The sequence below is a fragment of the Podarcis liolepis genome (genome assembly GCF_965112155.1).
Source record: "Podarcis liolepis genome assembly, chromosome: 8".
Lineage (NCBI taxonomy): Eukaryota > Metazoa > Chordata > Lepidosauria > Squamata > Lacertidae > Podarcis > Podarcis liolepis.
In genome coordinates this window covers 23,901,910-23,926,587 of record NC_139560.1, presented here as the reverse complement: position 1 = coordinate 23,926,587, position 24,678 = coordinate 23,901,910, and the positions used below count along the sequence as shown (strand labels likewise).

At 40.1% G+C, this 24,678-nt stretch overlaps 1 protein-coding gene across 8 annotated transcripts in view; it reads left to right on the top strand.

The window, feature by feature from the left end:
* The window catches only part of VPS13B (vacuolar protein sorting 13 homolog B), an 883,035-nt gene that overhangs the window by 256,305 nt on the left and 602,052 nt on the right, over positions 1-24,678 (top strand). For 6 of the 8 annotated variants that reach the window (XM_083517129.1, XM_083517132.1, XM_083517130.1 and 3 more), the window contains exons 32-33: positions 4,047-4,173; positions 5,818-5,961. The exons of the other annotated variants lie outside the window; for them this stretch is intronic. In XM_083517129.1, coding sequence (XP_083373255.1) covers positions 4,047-4,173; positions 5,818-5,961 — 271 coding nt within the window. The remainder of the gene's footprint in view (positions 1-4,046; positions 4,174-5,817; positions 5,962-24,678) is intronic. 8 annotated transcript variants of the gene reach the window in all.

Below are 24,678 nucleotides of genomic sequence, written 5' to 3'. Positions count from 1 at the left end.
CTTTTTTTCCACTTAGAGGTCACAGTAGCCCAGTGCAGCTAACATGCTTTTCAGAATGAGTGCTGGGGGAGGGAGTTGGGATTGTGCCTGGTGAACACAGTTTATGCCAGGCCTGTCTGTCTGCACAATCTCTACCCTGCAAAAATGTACAATATGAATAACACCAACATAACCTGCATGTTTACATTCACAGCAGAATACTGAATTGTTGTGCTAAGGTTTAAGGGTGGAGCTTTGCTCCCAAATCCATTTGTTGTACAAGTATATGGTACACACAGGGCTATAGTGTGACAAATCGATGGTGACATTTTGTTACTTCTGCATGGGAGATATAACATGGTAGACTTGGGATAAATGCTTTTTTTTGCATTAAACTAAAGCACTACATTTTGATTCCTGAATTAGTATTGTTTAGTTATGTTTCTGTTTTCCTTATCATGGCTATCCAAGCTGTTCACACTGTCTTGAACAACCTCCTACATATTCAGGATTCTGAGTTAGCCCAGCAATATAAATATGCAGAGATAAGGCAACAGAGTAGACCTCAGAAGACATGGATCCAACCCAGTGGAAGCATACACTAGGAAACTACAAGATGTCTAACACCCTATTTAACACACTTTAGAATATCAAACTGACTCTTATAAATCATAAATGTTAACTGTAATTTTGTTTTAAAATGATATAATTTTTAATGACTTTTTAGAGCTGGAGACTTTGTTTCAACTTTCAGTCTGCAACGAGTCTTTCTATAAACCCCAAAAAGTGCAGTTTGCAAAGGAAATGCTGATTCCACAGTAACTTTAGCTATGATCATGATAAGTGTATAGCATGTACGTTTGTAAAAACAAACCACAGGTGGGGCCCCTATCAGATGTTCTTAAAAATTAAAGAGCCTTTAAAAGCTTTGCAAATGATTCACTGCTCTTATCTATTAGATGAAGTAAAATGTGCTGATATTTATAACTGAAACTCTTGATGTAAAACATCAAAAACTCCTTTGGTGCCTTCAGTTGAAGCACTTAAGGACTGGATCAATGACAGTAGTTTAAACGATTTAGGCAGATTTGAGCTTTTAGCTGTTATCAGAAAGACTAGATAATGGTCAAAATGTAAGAAAATTAGAACACGGTGTATTCCTCCATGCACATTTCTTAAAGGGAGGGGAACATGGATCACCTTTCCTTCTTTGCAGAATGCCATTGTTTCAGGTTTAAAAACTCAGTGTATGGGCTTTACTAAGGTCCCTGTGTGTCTTATTTCAATGGGTGCCAAATTTATAATGGAGCGTTCTAAATATTCCTCTGGGATGTAGTGGTAGAGAACCTATTCAAACATGCTCCCTCCCCCCACCGCCATGGGAATGTGCAACATGTGGAAAACATATGGCTGGAATGGAAAATCCAAGTGGATTTCACAGGACAGCTATGATAAAAGGATAGCATCAGCTCCTGTGCCCTGATATTTCCTGCAAAATCCATGTGGATGTTTAATTGTGCAGGTCTTCTTGGGATTCAGCATAGAGGCTTGAATGTACTATGATAAGCTAATCAACAGGAAACGTGTATTTCATTTCTCTTACTGTAAAAATGTTTGTCAGACTTCTCTGATAATTTTTTTTAACCTGCATTAGTGCTTCCCAATAACTAAATTGATTGTTGCATCAATGAAATTAGGAGAGATCTAGTTTCCATTCTCCTTTTTTAGAATGGCTGTATGGCTAAGTGACCCGTAACTTTTGCAGCGCAGTAGTAAGCTGCACTGTTACAGTGTGCATGAATGGAAAGGCCCAACTAATATACTTATGTAACCAAACTTGTGATTGCTGGTATTTCTCCATTATTTCTCCTTATAATTATTTTGTGTGGACATACAACAGCTTTCTTGTTTTCTCTATTACTCTAAACAGATGTTCTTTAAGGTATACTAAGATGGTCAGCTACTTTAAAATTTCTGAAAGTCTTGTCTTTGAAAAAGGTATAAATATGTAACAGATGCCTAAGTGGATCCTGGAGTGAACATAGTGTGGTCATAGTACCATCATTACACCGTTCCTTGTTGAGGATGCTCATATGGTACCCAGCTGTGTCAAGTTAGCAGAACACTTAAGGATAGTACAGTGTGGAAGACTTAATAAAGAAAGTGCAGGTTTATTTCATATTATTTCCTTGGGATCGCTGAAATGGACACCTCATTTTTGAAGACAACGTTGTCCTCAGTTTCTCTTTAAAAATGCATTAATTCTAATACCTGCTTTAGCCATCTTCCTAGATCAAACCATTAAAAAAGAAACTTAAAGACCATTTTAATGACTAGGAAATTGGTACTGATGTGTAGTAAAATAGTGAACGATCTTTCCTTTCTCTGAATATCAACCAATGTGACGATACTAGAGGGCTGAAAATGTCAACTCTACTTCCACTATTATTTTTTTCATAAACCATTAATTGCCTCATGACTTCATTTTTAACCTGGGAACTTGCTTAAAAAGACCTTAAATGGTAGCCTAATAGCTATTATATTCCAATTGATTTTCCATCTCATTAACGGTAAGCAGTAGTCCATCTTTGTAAACATCTTTCAAATAATACAGTTGTTTTTCTTTCCACACATCTATATTTAAGGCTCTATATTTATTTTTGAAAACCCAGTGGAACTGTAATGGAATAATGGGTGAGAGGCCGTTGGACCATTTTGTCCAAATTTTGAAAGTTTGTAAATGTGAATGGATTTGTAAGCCACCGTAAAGAGCATAATTTGCTTTTTGAAAGTTATTACTTTTATAGGGACACCATCTATTACCAAGTTCTCTAATGTGCTCCATATATTTCTCTTTTTGCCAGACATTAGGTCGGTCATGTTGCTAAGTTGGCATGCATTGTAATAGCTGTTTAGATTTGGGGGCCCCGATCGCCCAGCAGTTGGGTGATGGTACAAGCAAAGATTTTTAATTGTGTGGTCTGTCGGATTGAAATATGAATTTGTTTTAATTGCAGGCGCTTGGTCCATAATAGAACGTTTCATTTTGTTCAAGCGTTGCATGTCCATATTTATTATATTCCAGATTTTCCTATAATTTGTCCGATAAAATTTGTTTAATCAGTTATGGGCAACCTGAATGCCAAAGTATCTGAAGCTTTTTTCCTAGCTATTGGGCTTTGTAATATTTTGGAGAAGGTTGCATGGGAATATGAAAGAACATTACTTCCATTTTTTGAAATTTTACCTTAAGTCCAGAGACATTTAAAAAGGTATCCAACTGTATACTCAATAACCTTCCAGCATTAATTGAGTCCTATAAGGCAGTGTTTCCCAACCTTGGGCCTCCAGCTGTTTTTGGACTACAATTCCCATCATCCTTGACCACTGGTCTTGCTAGCATGGGATGATGGGAGTTGTAGTCCAAAAACAGCTGGAGGCCCAAGGTTGGGGAACACTGCTATAAGCAATACATAAAACAGTATCATCAGCATGGAGTCCCAGAATGTATTCCATTCCATTGATAGTTACAACCTTTCCTGCTAGAATTTGGTGTAATCTCATTGCCAGGGGTTCTATAATTAGAGCAAATAATACAAGTGATAATGGGCATTTTTGTTTTGTCCTGAGGCTAAGTTAATATTTTTGTGAATTTGTATTACTTATCCTAATTGTAGGAGATATAATATCATAAATATTTTCCAATAATCTTACCAGTTTAGGGCCAAATCCAAAAAAAGTTATCACTCCGATTAAGTGCTTTAGTTCTACACAGTCAAATGCTTTAAATATATCTAATGATAAACACACTACTGGTGAGGCAGTCTGTTAATATGGTATGTTATGTTTAATAATTTCCTACTTTGGTCTGCAATTTTATGCCCCAGGACAAACTGAGCTTCATCCAGATGAATATATTTCCCTATAAAAGTTTTCATTCTGTTAACCCTCACTGTTGTGAAAATCGTGTAATCTAAGTTGAGTAGAGAAATTGGGTGATATGATTCCACTAATGAAAGTTCTTTGTTAAGGTTTGGGAATTAATATAAATTTTCTTTTTCTTTTAGCATCAAGCGGCATCAAGAACGAAGAGCTATTTTAACTCCAATTTTAACAGACTTTACAGTGCGAATAACTGCAGCTCCTGCCATCATTTTCACAAAAGTAATCTCACCAGAGAATCTGCATACAGAGGTTGGTATTTGACTTGAGATGTACTCACATGGCTTTCAGATTCATGTATCTTTCTGAATGCAGATATTTGCAATAGTTAAAATGCTACATTAAGTTGAGTTTAATTATATAACAAAAACCCGCATTAGCTATCAAAATGTTTTTCGAAAGTCTCTGTCTTCTGTAAATCCTTGTGTGTAGGTCAGAAATAGTGATTATTGCATGTATGCTAAGAAGAGCAATAGATGGTAATTGTATGCATGTTAGCCTGTGTTTCTGTGTTTCTTAATTACATTTATAACACACATGAACACTGTTTAATTAACAGATAAACTCTGTGAGGTGGATTAGGCTGGCAGCAGGGATGGTCAAATTAGTTTATTTCTGCTCCATGTCAGTTTCACATGTGTCTAGTTTCACATATGCCTGGTTCATCCTTTCCAACACACACACACACACACACACACATTTGAATTCTATACATTTCTCCCTAAAATACATATCTTTGATTTAAGACACAGCTCCAGACCAGAATGCCACCTCTACATTTCCTTGCAGCTTTCTTGATTTTTGCTTCATCCAGTTTCTTCCTTCCTTTCCGTTCTCATCAGTTCCTTACAGACACCACACAGCACCCTCTTTGCTCTCAGCCCAGTTGGAAGAGGAACCTATCCTTGCTATCCTTGCTATCCTTTCACTGTAAATGCCAGGGGTTAAATATGGGGGTTGTGGGGCATTCTATGTTCAAGGGATATTGTGTGTTGATGAGCTGTGGCCCATCCTCTCAATGCTGACTTGCTACTGCAAATGTGCTGGAAAGGAAATCTAAAGGAAAATGTTAAATTACCTAGGGAATTGCTGTGCTGTAGAGAAGGCATTCCATGAAAAGTAACAGATGAATTTTACTGTAGCTCTTGTTAAAGAATGTAAATGTTTTGGTTATTTTATTTTTTTTGAATCAATTCCCTTGATGAAATTCAGTGAGGAAGGGAGAGGCCTACTACAGATTACTAATAAATACTTATGCACATGTCATGATAAGGGTTATGAGCATCTGCTTAGTAAGCAAACCTGCTCATTTTCTTCTTTCCATCTCGGAAGTAATTTGCCAGAAATGGTCAAAAGCTTTTCCTATGTGTTTAACAACAGCCATAAAATAATGGTCATCTAACTATAATTCTGCCAAGATGTCAACAGTAGTTTACAGGCAGCTACAAATCAATTAAGTTGGTTATTTGTGGGTTGCAATGTACAATTTCATTATAAACCAAGATGAGTTTGTATTCCACAATGTATATCTGTCATTGAGAGCAAGGAAAGGGGAAGTGTAGTCCTCTGCCAAGAACATGAATAGAGTCTCTGACAGCCCAGAATTTGATGCAACAAAGAAACAGGACCTCACACATGAAACAAACAAAATGTATCTTAATCATCAAATATCCTGTTGGAAGCCTAGTGGTATGCTATTCCACCACTCCTCCACCTGATTTCCTTTTACAGATGGTGCACAGTGCTTTTCTGCCTGAAGAGATAAGAAAATGTTAATAGTCCCAATTTGGAGAGTATAAATAGTCTACATTGTGTTTGGTTAGAAAAGAAAATTACATAATTGCCTTGAAACAGCTGGTATCCATTGACTTTGTTTTACAAACTTGTTTTTCACAGGAAATTTTAGTATGTGGCCATTCTTTGGAAGTGAATATGACAACAAGCCTGGACTTCTTCCTCAGTGTGGCTCAAGTACAACTCTTACAGCAGTTAATACAGACTAACATGGTTGGACTGGAACCATCCAATAAAGCTGCAGAGGTAACTTCATTCTTTCAGAGTTACTATGGTTCATATACTGCAATCCCCCCCCCCCCATGTACTCTTCAGCATGTTTTGGCTGGAAATGTGTGTTACCATTTCGCTGCTACTGAAAACGTCACCTCAGTGTTGGGGTCTCTCCATTCTATCCATTCAGGGACAAAACCCTGTGACATCTTTGTGGTACATATTTCCTTGGTCTCCTTATGGTGTCCAGATCATTTGAGGGGGGAGGGTATTCCTTTTCTCTTCTTCCAATTATTGGCAACAGTAAAACTGCCAAAATCACATTGGCACAATCCTTCTGATGGGCCTGCTGGATGATCCGTACCTCTGGTGTTCAGATAGGCAGGCTTGCATGTCTAGTCCTTGAAGTCCTTAGTTTTAACCCCAGTCCCTGAACACATGAACAAATGTTTATTATTAGGGCCAAACAGCCAGCATAAGTCCCTAAACACATTTCTTAGGTAATTCATTTATTGTATTATTTATCTTCCTTTTCTTTTAAGATACTTAAGAGTAGTTTACCTGGTGTTCCAAGTGGTTTCCCATCTAGGTCTGGTCTATGCTGGCTTTAGCTACAGTAATAACAAAATAAATACTAAAAAGCTACAGCATTCACTTAATTTCAAGAAATACTAGTCCCTGCCCTATAACATGGGATTGATTGGGAGCTGTGGGCTTAATCTTAATCACACAGTGAGGTTGGTTCAGTTTGCTGAATATCTATTTGGCATGTATTTATTTATTTCATAAAGTGTATACACCGCTTGATTATTAAAAAAAACCCTCAGAGCAGTTTAGAAAGCATAAAACAGTAAAATCAAGAAAAAATAACAAGCTTACTTTAAAACGTATGAAAGTTAGAATACAAAATAAAAAATTGACCTCAACTTTCTAACCATCAGGGTAGGCTTGCCTAAACAGGAAAGTTTTTAGCGGTGTCTGTTAGAAGCATGGTAAGTGTCAAGAGAAAAGGGCAATTGTGACACTTGATGTGCCACAACTGTCCGGCAGAGGAGGCCAGTTGTGCAGTATCATTCTTATCCTTTCTACCACCACCTTCTACCTCTGGCCAGTAATGGATTCTAGAGCTATGAATCAGTTATCTGCCTTGGTAAGGTAGCACCTTCCCATCTCCATGCATTTTCTTTTCGGAAAGGCAGATCATTCAGTGGATGGTCGAATGTGGTGACAAAGTGATATGTGCATCATTTTACCATATTAATGTTTTCATCCAGGTGGCCTTCATTGACTGGCTGTTTGACACAGTCAATGGACTGAGTTGTTCATAAGCAACACCTTTCTTGGGGGCCAGGAGAATTAGCTGGAGAAGTGTTAATTGAAAAGTGGACTGCCCTGTCTGCTTCCTATATACAGGATATATCAAATGATGTAACATTTACTAGCGTTGCATGACTTGGTTGCTTGGAAGGGATGAGGACCGGAGAGGCTGTATGTGAGAAAGAGACATACCCTGGTATGGCAGGTCTGTGTCACAGCAATGTTTCTATTTTTGTTGAAATGCTGAATACAAGACATACTGTTTTGCTTTTTCTTGGATACTTTGCAATCATGGGGCCTCTTTTGGAAGTTAGCTTTCAGAGCAAGTATACTATGGGAATATTTGCAATAAATAACTTACAAGGCAATGTTTCCCATCTTGGTGGAATGGATAGAATCATAAAGTTGAGTGTGTGCCCAGAATTTTAATTTAGGGACGGTGCTGCTCAGAAATCCGGCACTTTGTCCATAGACCGTACAAACTTTGACAATGAAAACCACTTTAAAAATATATAGCACTTTTATCATGTCCAGAGAATGACACACACTCTCTAGTTCATGCGCTTCTTAATTAGGGTAGGCCTTTTAAGGTAAAACACTTATAATTTTGTATTCTGCTATAGAAACAACTGGTCAGTCAGGACATAGCTATTTAATGCCTTTGCATGAAGTGATTCATTCCATACCCGCTTCCACAACCAATCCACTGTAAAGATTTCAAAATATTCACCCCAGTTTTACTGTGGTTGGTGTCTGCTGAGGTTCTGTTCTGAGAGGGAGGAGCTTAGCCAACACAGCACTTCAGAGACTGGGTGGGAAGCAGCAGAAAGAGCAAACAAGTTGTGTTGCTTTAAATTAGGGAACCATGTCAAGGTTGTTTGGTTTCTCTGCTGTAGAGAAAGGAGAGGACTTATTTTCTTGTAACTTGTCACAGAAAAAGTAATCTCACGACCCTTAGCTTCTATATCTACTCTTCCTAGCCTTGCTATTTCTTCCCTTACTCACTATTTAACCTTTCTGTTTATTCCCCCGCCCTGACCCTTGCCCTTGCTGTTTCTTCCCATCAGTTACAGATTTACATAAAGGCTGAGTGGGCTACAGCCCAGGGCCTTGTAATCTGGGGGGGGGCCCTCAGTCTCTTGCCAAAATACAAAACAAAAAAGGCAGATTTTACTATCTAGCGCCCGTTGCTTAGTAACATTAAACATGTGGTGTATGAGTCTGTGACTATAACAGTTACACAAGTGTGTACTTACTATTTAGTAAAGTTCATGGGGGCTTTAAAGCTACTCAGAACCAACTGATAATGTCAGCTATGAAACGATACAAGTGTTCAGATCATGGTATATAATTATAAGGTGCATTTTGAGAACATGTGAGGATTCTTTTACCGTATTTTTCGCCCTATAGGACGCACCGGCCCATAGGACGCACCTAGATTTTTTTTTGGGGGGGGGATAAAGGAAAAAAATCCCCGCCCCAGCCCTGCGCCTGGGGGGGGAAAATAATTTTTTAATTTCCCCGAGTTTGCGGGGCTGGTGACAGGGAGGAGCAGGCTTCTCCCCCCCGCCAGCCTTCTAACAAAGTCAGGGGACAGCGGGATGGCGGCGTTCCACCTCCCTGCTGTCCCCCGAGCTTGTGGGGCTGGCGGTGGGGCTCTCCTGAAGCCTGGAGAGCGAGAGGGGTGGGTGCGCACCAACCCCTCTCGCACTCCAGGCTTCAGCGAAAGCCTGCATTCGCCCCATAGGACGCACACACATTTCCCCTTCATTTTTGGAGGGGGAAAAGTGCGTCCTATAGGGCGAAAAATACGGTATATCATTGTGAATCGTAATAAAATTTAATTTTGACTTTTCGTGAAAATAATGAGTAAATTATATGAAAATGGTGCTACCCCTAGCTTCAGCTGTTCCTAGCTATCCTGACCTTTTCTCCTTCAGCTGCAGTGGGCTGCTGCTGACCCTGCTGTGATGGATCTATAACTGGAACTTTGCTTTGTTTCCTCTCTAATCCTCAAGTGTCAGACTTGAAGTCTCAAACTTCTCTGTCACATACGAGGCAGAATTACACTTGTCCAGCACTTCTAATGGGGCTGACTTCTGACCCCATGGCATGCCCAACAGTGTAGGGGTGGAGAGATGTGGGGGGTTGCAATTTGGGTACTGTATTTTTTGATGGTGTCATCTGCCAAAGTGGTGTTTGCCAGCATTCTTAATATGCATTATTGAAGGACTGGTCTAGCCTGGCACATGATCTCTTTATCTGGAAGGCTTCACTCAGAAAGTCACTCAGTTAAGCTTCATGGCTTATCAAGGATGTGAGCCCAGGTCTCTGCAGCCAAAGTTTCACATGCTATACACCACAGCACCCTTTTGACTGTGTGCCTGAGGAGTGGCAGTGGGAAAGGTCCTGAACTTCAAAATTTACCACTGTATTCCTGCAAATGTCCTGACACAGCTATTCTTTTACAAGAGATCCAGGAGCAAACACAATGATGTGTGTTTATTGGAAGCTTCCTGGCAGTGCCCATTTAAAAACCCTCCATGCCTAAGTAACCCTCAGACTGCATTTCAAACTTTCATATCAGCATGAAGACTGTGTAATAGCTCCAGCCTTTAGGAATTTTGATCGTTTCTTTTATCTTTCTCTGGGAGTTGTTATAAATTATTTTATGGCAGAGGGCTTTTGTTTTCCCTTGCCTCCCTCTCACAACCATGTTTTTCTTCTCTGAGGAATGAACAGCCAGAAGAAGAAATAAAGAGCCAAACATTTGTTCCCCTTGCTATATGCTTTCCAGCTCCCGCTAGAAGCTCTCTCACATTTCCTTCACCAGTAAAGGAAGGCCATCTTCTGTTATCTAAGCTGCAAACACCTCCTCCAGCAGGCAGCCCTTTGAAGCATCTGCAAACTAAAAGTTCAAAGAAAACCAACAAAAAATATCCAACTTTAGGCTGATTTATTATCAAGGTTTCTGAAGCTAAATATATATAGTTTGACTAAGAAATGACAAATGGAAAAGAAAAGCCATAAATCTGCAAATATTTGCAGGATGTAAACACAAGGGAAAGGGGGAAATGTTAGTGTTTCGCAAGAGATCACTACTAGAAATCAGATGTTGACATTCAGAATGGAATTGTTTTAGAGGGAGACCAGGAAGCCTATTGCCTGTGTTAATGCATAATGCCATAAAATTATTTTGCAAGGAATCATGTTGAATTGTTGAAATTAAACTGAATTAAACACTAGAAACACCAGGCCAACCTCTCTCTCCCTCTTCCTGCAACTGTTCTTCACTCCCCAATCCTGCAACTTCTCCTGCCTCTGCCTCTCGTTTCCTGGCCGTTACAGGTTCTCCCCATTCACTGATCACTTCTTCCAAGTCAGTCTCCAACCCCTCCATCCTCTGCTGCCCAGAATCCAGCCACCACTCCTCAGTGTCCAGCTAGTCCCTAACACTTCTCTGTGGTCACCCCCAGGTTGTGGAATGACCACACCTCTGAAATGCATCACAGTATGTTTTTCTGTGATTGTCGCAGCTGCACCTCTTAACCCAGAACTTTTTTTGAAGCAATGTCTTCCCTTCCTCTGTATTAATATACACTGCTATTCTGTTATTTTGTGGGTTTGTTTTATGATTTTAAGGTAATCCTTATTTGTTTTTTAAATTGTATTTTTATTATCCATCTTGAGACCATTTGGTGAAGGGTTGGCTTATAGGTTCAGATTATCACTGAATGCCTAGTTTTAGTTACAGGAAGGTAGCTATGTTGGTCTGCCGTAGTCAAAACAAAATAAAAAAATTCCTTCCAGTAGCACCTTAGAGACCAACTAAGTTTGTTATTGGTATGAGCTTTTGTGTGCATGCATGGACAGTGTTCTCAAAGCTACCAACATGAGTTTGACCAAACTGTGGGAGGCAGTGGAAGACAGGAGTGTCTGGCGTGCTCCGGTCCATGGGCTCACGAAGAGTCGGACACGACAAACGACTAAACAACAAAGTCTCTATCTTGAGAATTTCCCCTGTTTTTAAACTTTACTTAAGACCCAAACTCACTTGCAGTGGTGCAGAGTTCTCTAGGGGTAGCCTCCCAGCCAGTGCTGGCCACGATTCCTGGGATGATATAACACAAGTTGAATTCACCATTTGCTGGAAGTTAAACACAGGTAGGGTCAGGATGATGGAGAGGAGACTAAAGCCTCAACATCTTCTGTCTCCTATCACCTACACACACTGAAGGGGACAAAGGAGGCAGCAAGTGGGTTCTTTTGCTCTGAAGGAGGCGTCAGGGACTAACATGCTTTGTTGGCTTCCTCTAGTCCTTCTCTGATGCAGCTGTACGTATAGCCCTTTGAGGATCGGCAGATGCTAGCATGGTGCATTGTAGCTGGAAACAGGGGACTGTCAGTCCAGCATGCTCCACGGGAGATGGCTGGCAGGACTTTAAGCAGTTCAGGCCCAGAGCAGTCATACCATTCTTACCACCCTACCCCCACCCCTTCAGCAGCCATGCTTCTTCTATGTAATTTTGTTTTCGTCTGAATTTTAAATATTGACTTGGAGACTATATGATATAAAAGGAACCCTCCAAAAGTACAAAAGCAAAATGCTACTGCTACATTACAATAATTGAATAACAAGGTGGTTTTAGAATGTGGGTAGCAAAAGCTGAGTGTATCAAGACTGCGTGGACTAGATGGATTTGGAAGCAGTAATTACTTCGTTCACAAATATCAAGTAATCATCAAATTAAACCCACTTCCAAAAGAACCATATGTAAGGAATAACATATGTATACTTCTGAAACCAGTGTTATAGAGTAAATTAAATGTTTATATTTTAACAAAACAAAAAACATATTGTGTAGAGGCTAAAGAGGAACCACATAATTAAGGCCAAAAATGGTTGCTCTTTGATCTAGGTAGGTGCTAAAGGACAAGGCATTATTTTATGCTAATGCCACATTCTGAATTTGTTGATACCTCATGCTGCAGTTCTCAGATCCTAATTCATACACAGTTGCCTTATTCTGGTAGAACTTGCTTCCTTAACATTGCCATTCTTTTTAGAGTTTTCATTTTACTTGTTTATCTGTCGTTGAGATTAAAGCATTTAAGACAAATATAGAAGCTTCTGTGGGATTGTTTAGTTTCGGTTAACATAACAAAGATCTCACAGCTCTTTTATGTTAAAACTTGTTTTGCAAAAGTTAACCTTACATTACTTAAGTAATGGAGAAGCAACCTAAATCATCTGGCATGTTACTTCACAGAAGAAATATTTGTAGACAATGCACTGTTGAAGGAATCAGGCACATTTGCTAGTTTAGAAAAAAAAAATCTTAATTTTGAAAGAAGAATGAATCTGAAACTTTTCTGTAGTTCACTAAAGATACTTGATGACCTCCAACAGTGGTCACCTACCAATGGAAGAGGCTTCTTCTCCAGTGACCAGACAGCCTCTCCTCCATACTTCAGTGCCTTGCGCACTCCCAAAATATGTTCCAAAGGGTTGTGAGACCCTTTGGAACATATTTTGCTCAAAAGGCTCCAATCTGAAGAAGATTTGGTGAACACACAGAAGGGATGACAAAGCCCCACTGCGTGAATGAAAGTCCACTCACATAACTTTGAATGTTGCCTTATCCTTTCTTTGGGGTCTTCTGTGTATAAATCTGCAGACAAGTGAGCAAGATTTCTTTCATGTTCATCAAAATTCTTTATCAGGCTGGAAGCAAAAAAGCAATGGAGAGACAATCAGATGTTGCTGTGTCTGACGGAAACCCCAAGCCGGCAGTTCATATTCATAACAAATGGAGTAGCAGGTTAGGTTGTTCGTTGTGCAAAAGGATCTAATTTTGTGCCAAACGCTTCAGAGAAAATAAAAATGATGGCATTTATTTAGATACGTATTTGCACCCAAGGGCCCCTGTTTTAATTAGTAGTAGGGGTAGGTCTGAATAACTTCTAACTTTTATATTGTAAAAGGGACATTCTTTTGAATCACATGTTTTCTCCTGTAATTACTACTCCATTTGCTTTCTTATTATTTACAAGCACTTCTGTCCCCTTTTCCATTAAACATAACCAAGATGGCTGACAGCAACAACAGTAGTATAGTCCACAATAAACATATGAACAGAAAACAACAATCGACATTTAAAGGAGTTTAAAAGAATGGCAGCAACTAAATAGAGGGTTAAAATGTTTTTAAATGGTAAGTTCTTAAAGGTCAGACAAAAATAAAAGGTAGACATGTTGAAAATAAAATTTTAGATGGGTACATTGGACAGACACAAGTCCAGTGTCAAATTCTGTTGCTGGGTAAGTATATAAATATTTGTTTCTGAGAGTGCAGATAACCATTAATTTTCTTGCCGTTATTTCCTCACCCCCCCCCCAAAAAAAGTAGGGATGTCCCCTATCAGGGACGATTGACCCAGGGCTTCATTTCATTTCATTTATTTGTCAATTTAAGGAATGTATACTCTATCCTTCATCAGGGCAGATTACAAAAAAGTTACGGGCAATATCCAATTGAAGTTGTACTCAGTTGTACTGAAATGAATGTCATCCCATAATTATAATAAAGCATGAATATCAAAATACAAGATCAATATAAAAAGGCACCAACTCCCAGGGGCCCAGCTTTTTTATGGGAAGGCCAATATTTGGGGGCGGGGGCAAGGCCTCCAATGTTCAGAATGATTAGGGGTGGAGGAGGCCAACTGTGGAGCCAAGCGTGGCACAGCTTCAGTGACTGCCTCCTGCTCCTGCTGCTTCAGAGGAGAAGGAGCAGGAAAACAGCTCCTAGCTGGTGATGGCAGAAAGAGGAGGCCAGTTGTGGAACTGAGGGTAGCACACCTTGGCTTCAGTGGCTGGTGGCTCCTCCTCCACCTGTTGCGTAAGGGGAAAGACAGGGGAAGCAGTCCCTGGCTGCTGGTGGTGGTGGCAAGAAGAAGAGGCTACACATGAAAGAGAAGGAGCCACTGGTCATTGAAGGTGTGCTGCTGCCGCTCCGTTCGGCTCCTCCCTCTGGCCCCTCCCGACATCACGTATGCATTATGCCCGCCCCCATCTTCTGCTCAATAGGATTCTGCGCAATCCTCTGTTGTAGAACACCCCATTAAAAGAAACCTTGGTATTCTCCAAGACAGTAGCAGAAGGGGAGTATAAGGAGTGTTAAGTATAAAGCTACCTTTTTCTGAGTCAGATTATTGTTCTACCTACCCCACTGTTCTGATCTGATTGGCAGTGGCTCTCCAAGGTCTCAGGCAAGCGTCATTCTCAGATCTTTTAAACGGAAAGGTTGTGGATTAACCTGGGGCCATATGCCTGCAAAACATGTAGTTGCCACCAAGCTATGACCCCTCCACATAGCAGGGGGAAGAAGGAAAAGGCAAAAGGCATTTGTTAAACTTGTCTCTGGTACAGCCAATTCAAGGAGAATTATAGTTTGCACACACACAGAGTCCTTACGTGAATTCAGGAGGTTGTGGGAAGGAGTATTTCCAGTAGAGGGTTATTTGGTGCATGCTAATGGAGGGAAGTGTGTGTGGACTGGCTAGACTGTGTGTGTGTATCAAATGGACAGATAATTCAATTTATTTTAAATCTCATGGTATAAACTTGGGGTGCACTTCTGCTAAAATGCACTCCACACTGCGGCATTAAAAGACTACAGTCCACTTAAACCTGATATGGACAAATGACTTGTCCATTATTATTTTTTTACCACTTTGAATTTGAAGTTACAATCCAAATATTCTTGTCGTTAATTATAAAGTGCTGCCTTTTTGTTTCAAGTAAATTTAAGGCTACTTTGCCATTTGTATTTCATGGGGGAAAAACCATAAATATTAATAACACAGATTTCAGAAAGCTGTATACAAGAAGCCAGACAGCTTAAATGTGAAGTGGCTGATACACATGCTGTGCAGATGCCATTGATTTGTTACCATCCCTGATGAAAAATCTGTACACACACACACATACAGAGAGAGAGAGATTATTTCTTAAAATCCACACATTTTTCATACAGTTTTACACACTTCCATTAATCTGTGAGATGCTAACTGTATTTTGTATCCAAAAGTTAAAATATGTATGGTAAAGGTAATCAATGTAATGCAAATGTACTGCTGCTTTTTCTGAAAATTCATACTTCAGGTGCCCTAGCAACGTTCCCTTCTCACAATACAGCCACCATGTGGAGGCCACCTGCCCACCCTGCAGTCCAAGCTACCATACAGAGGCAGTATCTGGCAGCCTCCATGTGGCAACTGTGTGGAAAGAAGCCGTTCTTACTAACTGAAGTGTCAGAGTTTGTTGTAATGTGTATTAGTATGTGCATTAGTATGAAACAAATGATAACGTCATGGGACCAGACAGCACAAATGGCAGCTTTTCCTATGTTAATCCCCATTAATCCAGTGTAGCATATAGATTTTTTAAAAACCCCAAGAATTGGAGTAACAATTACTGGTTTATGGTTTCAAAGTATGCTACGTTTTCTTCTTTTTGTATTAACAAATGCTTATCTAATTAGGTCTTAGGAAAGTTTCATTGGAAACATTGCCTCCCTTAATAAAGAAATGGAAAGTTATTTGTAAGCCAATGCTCTCACATGCCATGTGACATTTTTCTTTAGTACTTGTACAAGAATTAGTACGTAATTCATGTATTGTTTACAGATAGAAGAGCACACACACATTCATGGGCAAAGGAACTAGGATTTAATCATCCTCTAAAAATGATTGTGGATTGGGGCAGCATGCAAGCAGTTCTGGGGTTTTCTCACTTTAAATAGCAGCCTGAGCAAGCAAGGTCAGAGTGATGCTTCTTGGCAGTCTGCTGTGATTGAATTCACAGGTAGCCAACATGGCGCCCCCTAGATGTTCTTGGACTGCAACTTCTACCAACCCCAGCAAGTATAGCCAACAGTCAATGGTGATAGGAGTTGTAGTCCAGTGACTGGAGTGCACCACGTTGGTTCCCCTTGATTTAAACAAATTTCTGAGAACTCTAGAGCTGTGATGCTAGGCTTCCTCAGAGTCCTCTCACAGAGTTTTGCACTCTTTTGGTAGCAGGTAGTACAGTCAAGGTGGCACTTGCAGTTGATCTCAACCATTGTTCTAGTACAAAGGAGTAGAAGCCGTTTTTGAGGTTTCTGGGGCCCAAGACGTTTATCATCTGCCCTGCCATCTTAAATATCTAGCCTACTTCATCCTAAGCATTTTTTGCTGGCAGAGAAGGTAATGGGAGTTTAACATGGTCTCTTTATTTTTCTTTTATTTCTTGTAAAAATCAGATGTGATTCTATCCTTAGCATACAGTTTCCAGAATATAAGTGCCCCACTCACATGACCTTAACTTCGTATGTTATTCCAAAGGATAAACATTTGTTGCAATGGATTATGTAATCCTCTGTTGATAAAGACTTAACATTTACTTTTCCCCCCTAGTAAAATTCAGCATGCTGGCCCATTACCAAGATGATAATTGCCCCCTAGAAGTTGATTTTCCCTAAGAAAAATCATGAAAAAATTGTGGAATCAAAGACATAAAAGATAAATCATAATAAAAAAATTCCTTCCAGTAGCACCTTAAAGACCAACTAAGTTAGTTCTTGGTATGAGCTTCTGTGTGCATGCACACTTCTTCAGATTTTTTTTTTTTTTTTGGACTATGGCAGACCAACACGGCTACCTATCTGTAAGATAAATCATGTACTTGAACCAAAATAGATTTCTGCCCTCATTTTTTAAAAAAAGTTAATCTGAATTATTTTTATTTATTTTTCAATGTGTTTGAGAACTAACCCTTATGGATCAAGCAGTTTAACCTGAGTGTTAAGTGCAAGATTGGGTTCAGTCCAGATTTTAAGGTCTATGTTATTTGGTTATCTGAAACAGACCTCTTTGTTATTGGGATTATATTTCTTTTTTCTTTGTCTTACCTTATTTTAGTGGTCTAAAAGAGATGAATGTTCTAGCTAGTCCCTTTCAAAGTCTATCAAAATATTGGATAAAATGTGTCAGACCTTTTTTAATGTCTCATGTATAGCTTAAATAAATTTTATTAAAACTTCACAAACCTAGCTTGGTAGCGAAATGGTTTGTATTTTGTTTTAACTGTTTAAATTTTAAATAGTTATTTAGACCTTGAACAGCTAACTATTCTCCTGTTTTATATTGCAAAGCCCACAAATACTACATCTTAGCTGTTTATTCCAAATATGTTTTTAAAAGCTTCTCCTTATCTAAATAGAATGCTGTCACCTTAAGAAATTTGTTTAAAAGTGTTACACCAAACTGGCTTTCATATTAAATCACAGTATGTTGAGAGTGCTGGATTAGGACTTTGGAGCTCTTGGCACAAATCCCCACTTTGCTATGAAACTCACTTTCTTATCGTGAATTTCTTCATGCCAGTCACCCACTCCCCCTCTCAACCTATTCTATCTCATAGGATTAGTAGGAGGATAAAATGAGGTGAACAGTTTTCCTCCACTTATGTTCAAGCTGTCTCCCAGTTTGTTCTCAAGCCCTAAGCTCTGGGCAATCGTGTTTAGCAGCCCAAGCCATTTGGATGTTCAAGAGTTTGGCCAGGGCTTCAACAGGAGTTCCAGTCATGGCAGCTAAAAAAATTCTCCAGAGCTGTCAGGAAACCCATCAACCTCTGAGGGCAGATCATCCTAATTGGTCCCCTGCCTCTTCAGAGGGGAAAAGTTTCTGAAAGCCTCAATCCCAACAGAAAATGATCTAACCATGACAAAGGACTGGTGCCAGTATCTCCTACTTTCTTATCACTCTCTTCCTGCCCTGTTGAGAAAACAAAGTCCAGAGTGTGGCTTGCCACATGCATTGGGCCAGTGACATGTTGGGACAACCCCATGGTTGTCATGGCAGCCATGAAGTCTTGAGCCACCCCAGAACCAGTCACCTCAGTAGGATGCTGAAGTCTTCCAAAACCAGCAGTCTGTGAATCCTTGGCACTGCCTACGAGACCAGTTCTGTCAGCTCAGGCAGGGAGAATGCTGGGCAGCAAGGCAGGCAGTAAACCACCAGAATTCCTAATCTGTCTCGACTGCTCAATGCCAGGAACACCACCACCACTGTGAGTTAGGTTAGACTGAGAGTTGCTCTTAATGGCTGAATAAGAATTTAAACCTGGGTCTCATAGGTCCTATTCCAACACACTTAATGACTCCACAACACTGGCTCCATAATCCCCACACTGTACTGTAATTATTTATGGGTGGTGTTTTTTCCCCATATTTTGAGCTGATGTGGACTCGAAAGGATTTCCATTTCCATAGGAATAGAAAAAAATGACCCCCTTTCTAAAATTCTGATAGAAGAAATCAGAATTAATGTTCATGCTCTAGTCATGATATTCTTGCCCACAAAAACATTTAACTTTTAGCTGGAGCACAAAATTGGGTCAGACGTCATAATGAAGAAGAAGATATGATTGGCACGTTTACTCTGTGGTTTCACGCTTGCAATTTGTTCCATATTTTATGTGATGTGAAAAATGAGCTCATGATTGGCTAAAGATGTTTCGATGAGAGTTTGAAAATGACTATGATGCAAGTTGGAAAGAGGACTTAAATAGTCCTGTTACATAATCATAACTAAAATAAAATGGAATTGCTTCATGCAGATTTATAGCATTCTTGATTCAACGCACCCACTTCAGAAGTATATTCTGTCTTGACTATGTGACCTGAGGAGTTTTCTCTGTTGTTAAAATATAGTACCAGAGCCAGTAAATCCCTGAAATATATTTTTGCCACCACTATATATATATATATTCACACAATTTAATCAAGCATTTCAAACATTAAAACAAGCTTTGTGTTAATTCAATGTTTCCAATTGGTTAAATGATATATTAAACTACTGGTAGCAGGAAATGCACTCATTATTTTAAGTTGTTCACTTTTGGAGCAGTCTTTTTGACCGTCAAGGAGAGATGATGGCTCAAGCAAGGGGAAGGTCAGTAGTTCCTGGTTCCCTTGGCAGAGCAGATGAGCAAGGCAAAAATCAGCACCTGGCTAGGAGACCAGGGTGTGGGTCTAAGACCAGGGATACCACTCCTGCAGCTGAGGGAAAGCAGATAAGTTGTCTTAGTAAAATACTGGAGCAAATAGTTGAGTTGTGTAACAGGAGTATGTAGTCATGGATTAGAGGCCCCATCTCCAGAGTGTTGCATCGTGGCTAGTTAAAGTACGGATGCTGCCTTCTTCAGCTTTTGGCTCATTCAAGATTGTGAAGTTTGCAACTATGGGTTCAGTGTTGTGGAGGTGGTCTCCAGTGTCAACGAACCCACAGGGGATGGGCAAAGGCATGGATCCATCTCTTCCTTAAAATTGCAGTTGTTGGAAGACGTAGCCTCTAAGGAATCCTAGTCTGGGACTTCCCTGCCACAAATAAGCATATTACAATTGTGTGTGTGTGTTCATAAAGCAAGAAATGATATGCAAGAGAACTGGATTTTCTTCCAGGCTATGTGTTTAAGAAAGTTCTTCGGTTAAAGCAGGAAAGAATAGCCAAATAATTTTATACCAAACCTATTTGTGATTGTAAAGAAGTCAGGTCTGTTTCAGTCGTCATTTCAAAGTTGCCAACTGATTTTTAATCTATATACTATAAAGGAAGTGACCGACTGCAGTGTTAACAAGCTGTAATTGCAAGCCTCTCACTTGAACAGCTTGAACCATGAGGTTTTACAGAAAATAGTCCACGATCCAAAGAACATCTTAGAATCATGTCATGGGGCTAGTGTTAGCCTACTGTGATTTTTAAACTTGAATAACTAGTACCATGCCATATTACAAAATGCTTTTGAAACACTCCTCCATTAAAAAAAGAAGAGTTTAATGTGCAACATGGGAAGCTTCTGTTAGTAAGACAGGTCTAACCTTAATGGGGTCACTGTAATTGTCCCAAATCCTGTCTGGCATAAAATGATTTTGAGGCCGGCTTTTCATTTCCTTGATTTCCTTGGAGATTTTAGTTTTCATATTAATACATTGGACTGACAGTCCTTGCTAACTATTAAGGTAATACGGCTGCTTAAACAGGAAGATTCATGACATATCATGGCTTTAGTAATAAAAAGCACCTGAGCATATTTACAACGATGCTTGAGGATGCCCAGCAACAGGAGCGTGTGTCCGTGAAGTGGACATGTCCTGTAGCAGCTATAGTTAAGCCTTATCTCTCTATCTTCCCTAAATGCTTTTGAATTCAAGGGGTTAAGCTAGTAAAGTCACTTATCTCAACACATGACAAGGAGGAATTTGCCACAGTTCCCTAGCTACTAGCATAGCTTTCATCACCTTCTCTATAGAGACTGCCATGAAGTGAAAGGATGGAGAAAATGCACTGAAGCAATCTAATAAGTAAACTATCAACTTGACATTTTTCAGCGATTGAAAACTTTTTCACGTAGCAATTCATTCAGACAGAGAAACTGTAGAATCCCTCTGATTTAAGGCCCATCTGGTTATGCTCAAAGTTTTAAAGCTATTCTATCAACATAAAAAAAAAATTCCAAGTTGTATACTACTTTTCTTCGCCAAACTATCCATTTTTAAGCCACAAATATTTTCCCAGTACTTTTAGATTTTATCTAAAAAGTATATTTTAACAGTATTTTAAATAGTTTTTAAAACAATAACAATTTATCTTGATAGATGACATGCTGTGTTTTTTCATTTTATTTTAATTAGCCATTGTGAAACCAAATCCCCCTTTGTTTTATTCCTTTGAATACTGTTTAATTACGGTTATCATGCCAGATATCTTAAAGGTTATTTTACCAATACAGTTTCATTTAACATAAGCCATATGGAATCAATAGTGCTGTTTCCTAAAGTAAATGCTTGGAAAATCTTACATTCATATGTTAAGAGTGCACATCCTTTCCTCATTAGTTGGAAAGTACAGGGATTTTGGCACAGGTTCTGTGTGGAAGCATTGTGCAGCTTTTATATGGATTTTGTTTTTAGCCTTTGATGACACTGTTTAGAATAGGAAGTATCTAATAAGTAAAGCATTTTGTCTAATGTGCTGCCAGTGTGTTTAATATATGCCTGGAGGTCTGAAACATTATCTTCTCCACTGCAGTAATATGCATTTAATTCTCTGAAAGCAGAAGGTCGAACTTTTAAAAGGGACTCAAAGTACATTTTCAACTAAAATAATTTAAAACACATGTGATAGGGGACCTGAGTAATGTACAGTTGGTTTTTATGGTTTAATCATGATCATGTTAATGCACACCAGTAGCTAATTAAAGAAAACTTTTATTGTTCGTTTTAAATGGGTTATGTAAAGAGTAAGTGAACTGATATAAATGCAGCTCAACAATAAACGTTGCCATTACATTTGCTATCAGGAAGCCGATATTGGTGCTTTTGACATTTTTAAAATATTGGCCCATTTCTTCCATAACAAAGCATGGAACGTTTTTAGAGTTCTTGCATTTGGAATTGTTCACCAGTATAAAAGGATATTCCATTTGATGCCCAGATTTATTGCCAAGCTTGCCTTTTAAAGTTAATAGCTGCAAATCCCAACTCAGTAACTGGCTAAGTGACATATAACGATATATATCCTCCCAGAGATCATCCCTAGCAGATCTGTGTGTCTTGCCATAGCCCTTAAGGTCTGCTGGATATACTTTCCTGGAGGCATTGCCTGTGTGCCAAGTCAGAACATCAAAAGGTGATAATGCTAGTGTACTATCTAGCTATGCAACTCCCTCCCCGCAGAAGCCTGTTTAATTCCAAGGCTGGCTGCTTTCTAGAGACAGTACTGGCCTGTTGTGACTAGTGATTGATGACTTTATCAAGCTTATGTGGCTGTTAAATGTAGACCAGCCTATCTCCCTAGGGAGTTCACAGCTGTTATGTTAACTGGTGTGTACGTGCCACCAGATGCCAATGCCAACTTGGCTTTGGGATGCCTGCAGGACCTTATCAGCAGCCAGCAAGACAAGTATCCTGAAGCTGTGCACATCATTGCGGGAGACTTCAACCATGTTGAACTTAAAACAGTGCTCCCAACGCTCTATCAGCATGTGAAATGTCCCACAAGAGGGGACAAGACACTGGATAAAGTTTATTCGAATGTAAATCACGGCTATAGGGCTTTACAGCTGCCACACTTGGGCCAGTCCGACCATATGTCTCTGTTCCTGGTACCAGCATATATCCCACTCAGGAAACGGGCTCCCACAATATTAAAATCTGTTAAAATCTGGCCTGAAGGTGCTATTCACCAGCTGCAGGACTGTTTTGAGAGAACCAATTGGGATATTTTCGATAGTTCAGACCTGGAGGAGCACACGGCGGCAGTTCTGTGCTATATCAATCACTGCATAGACACTGTCACAGTAAATAAATCCATCCGGTTTTACCCCAATCAGAAACCCTGGATGAATAGAGAGGTCCAGTGCCTGTTGCGGGAAAGGAACAGGGCTTTCAGGTCAGGTGAGGTGCAGCTTTACAGTGTAGCAAGAGCAAACTTGAGGAGGGGTATTCGACGGGCAAAATTGGATTATAGGCTGAGGATTGAGGATAATTTAAGGAGCAACAACACAAGACAGATGTGGCAGGGGATTCAGCATATTACCAACTACAAACCTAACCTTGGTGCTGTCGACGGTGACCCCTTGCTGGCAGAGGAGCTTAACCTCTTCTTTGCTCGCTTCGAGAAGGAGCCACCTGAGACGCCGGTATTACAGCCACCAGCCCATAGGGGCCCCTCATTCACGGTAGAGGAACATGAGGTGAGACAGGTTTTGAGGATGGCGAATCCGAGGAAGGCGGCTGGACCTGATGGCATCACTGGAAAGGTGTTGAAGGGCTGTGCGGATCAGCTGGCGAGGGTCTTTACTAAGATCTTCAATAAGTCCTTACACCAGTCTATTGTCCCACCCTGCCTGAAGTCGTCAACTATTGTCCCTCTGCCTAAAAAATCCACAATCAGTAGTTTGAATGACTATAGACCAGTTGCACTGACTCCTATCATCATGAAGTGTTTTGAGAAACTGGTGCGCCGTCACATTATTTCCTGTCTTCCATCAACTTTTGACAACTACCAGTTTGCATACAGAGCAAATAGATCCACAGAAGACGCCATCAATACCACTCTCCATGCTGCTCTGTCCCATCTGGAGCAGCCGGGGAGTTATGTGAGGCTGCTGTTTGTGGATTTTAGCTCTGCTTTTAACACTATCCTCCCCCATAGACTGGTGTCCAAGCTAGAGGCGATTGGACTCTCCAACTCCACCTGTCTCTGGGTTTTGGATTTTTTGTCAGAACGTTCCCAGAGGGTTAGAGTAGGGTCACACATGTCCACAGCCCTTAGCCTTAACACCGGCTCACCACAGGGTTGTGTGTTGAGTCCCCTGCTCTACACTCTCTATACGTATGACTGTACAGCCATCTATTCCAGCAACAAAATCATCAAGTTTGCTGATGACACTACGGTGGTAGGGCTCATTTCAGGAGGGGATGAGTCCGCCTATCGGGACGAGGTGGAGCGGCTCTGTGTTTGGTGTGGAGAGAACAATCTGGCTCTTAATACGGCTAAGACCAAGGAATTGGTGGTGGATTACAGGAAAAAAAAGGCGGACATTCAGCCCTTGTATATCAACGGGGAACGGGTGGAGAGGGTGGCGGAATTCAGGTTTTTGGGAGTAGCTATCGATCAGGGCATGACTTGGAGCGCACATACCACTGCTCTGGTGAAGAAGGCCCAGCAGAGAATTTATTTCCTCAGACTTTTAAAGAAGAACAATCTGAGTGAGAGACTGCTGGTGTCCTTCTACCGAGGCTCCATAGAGAGCATTCTTACATACTGTATTTGTGCTTGGTTCTCCAGTTGTACAGCTAGGGAGAGGAAGGTGCTCCAGAAGGTCATAACCACAGCCCAAAGGATTATTGGTCATCCTCTCCCATCTTTGGAAGAACTGTACGGTTCCCGTTGTCTTAGGAAAGCAAATAACATCCTGCAAGATTCATCTCACCCGGGACACGGTCTGTTTGCACTACTGCCTTCTGGCAGGAGATATAGAAACATCAAGTCAAAGACAAATAGACTGAAAAACAGTTTCTATCCAAGAGCTGTGGCCTTTTTGAATGCTGTAACTCGATAGTGTGACCTGGGAGTTTGATGGGTGTGGTGTGGGTGTGGTTGGAATGTGGTTTGTTTGGTTGTTGTTGTTGTTTTGCTTTTGTTGTTTTAAGGGATGGCATCCAATTTCGTTGCACTTTGTGCAATGTTGCACTTGTGTAATGACAATAAAGAATCTATTCTATTCTATTCTATTCTATTCTATTCTTTTCTTATATATTGCTTTATTGGGGGTTTTTTTGGGGGGGTGGATTTTATGGTTTGGTTTAATATATTCTACTTT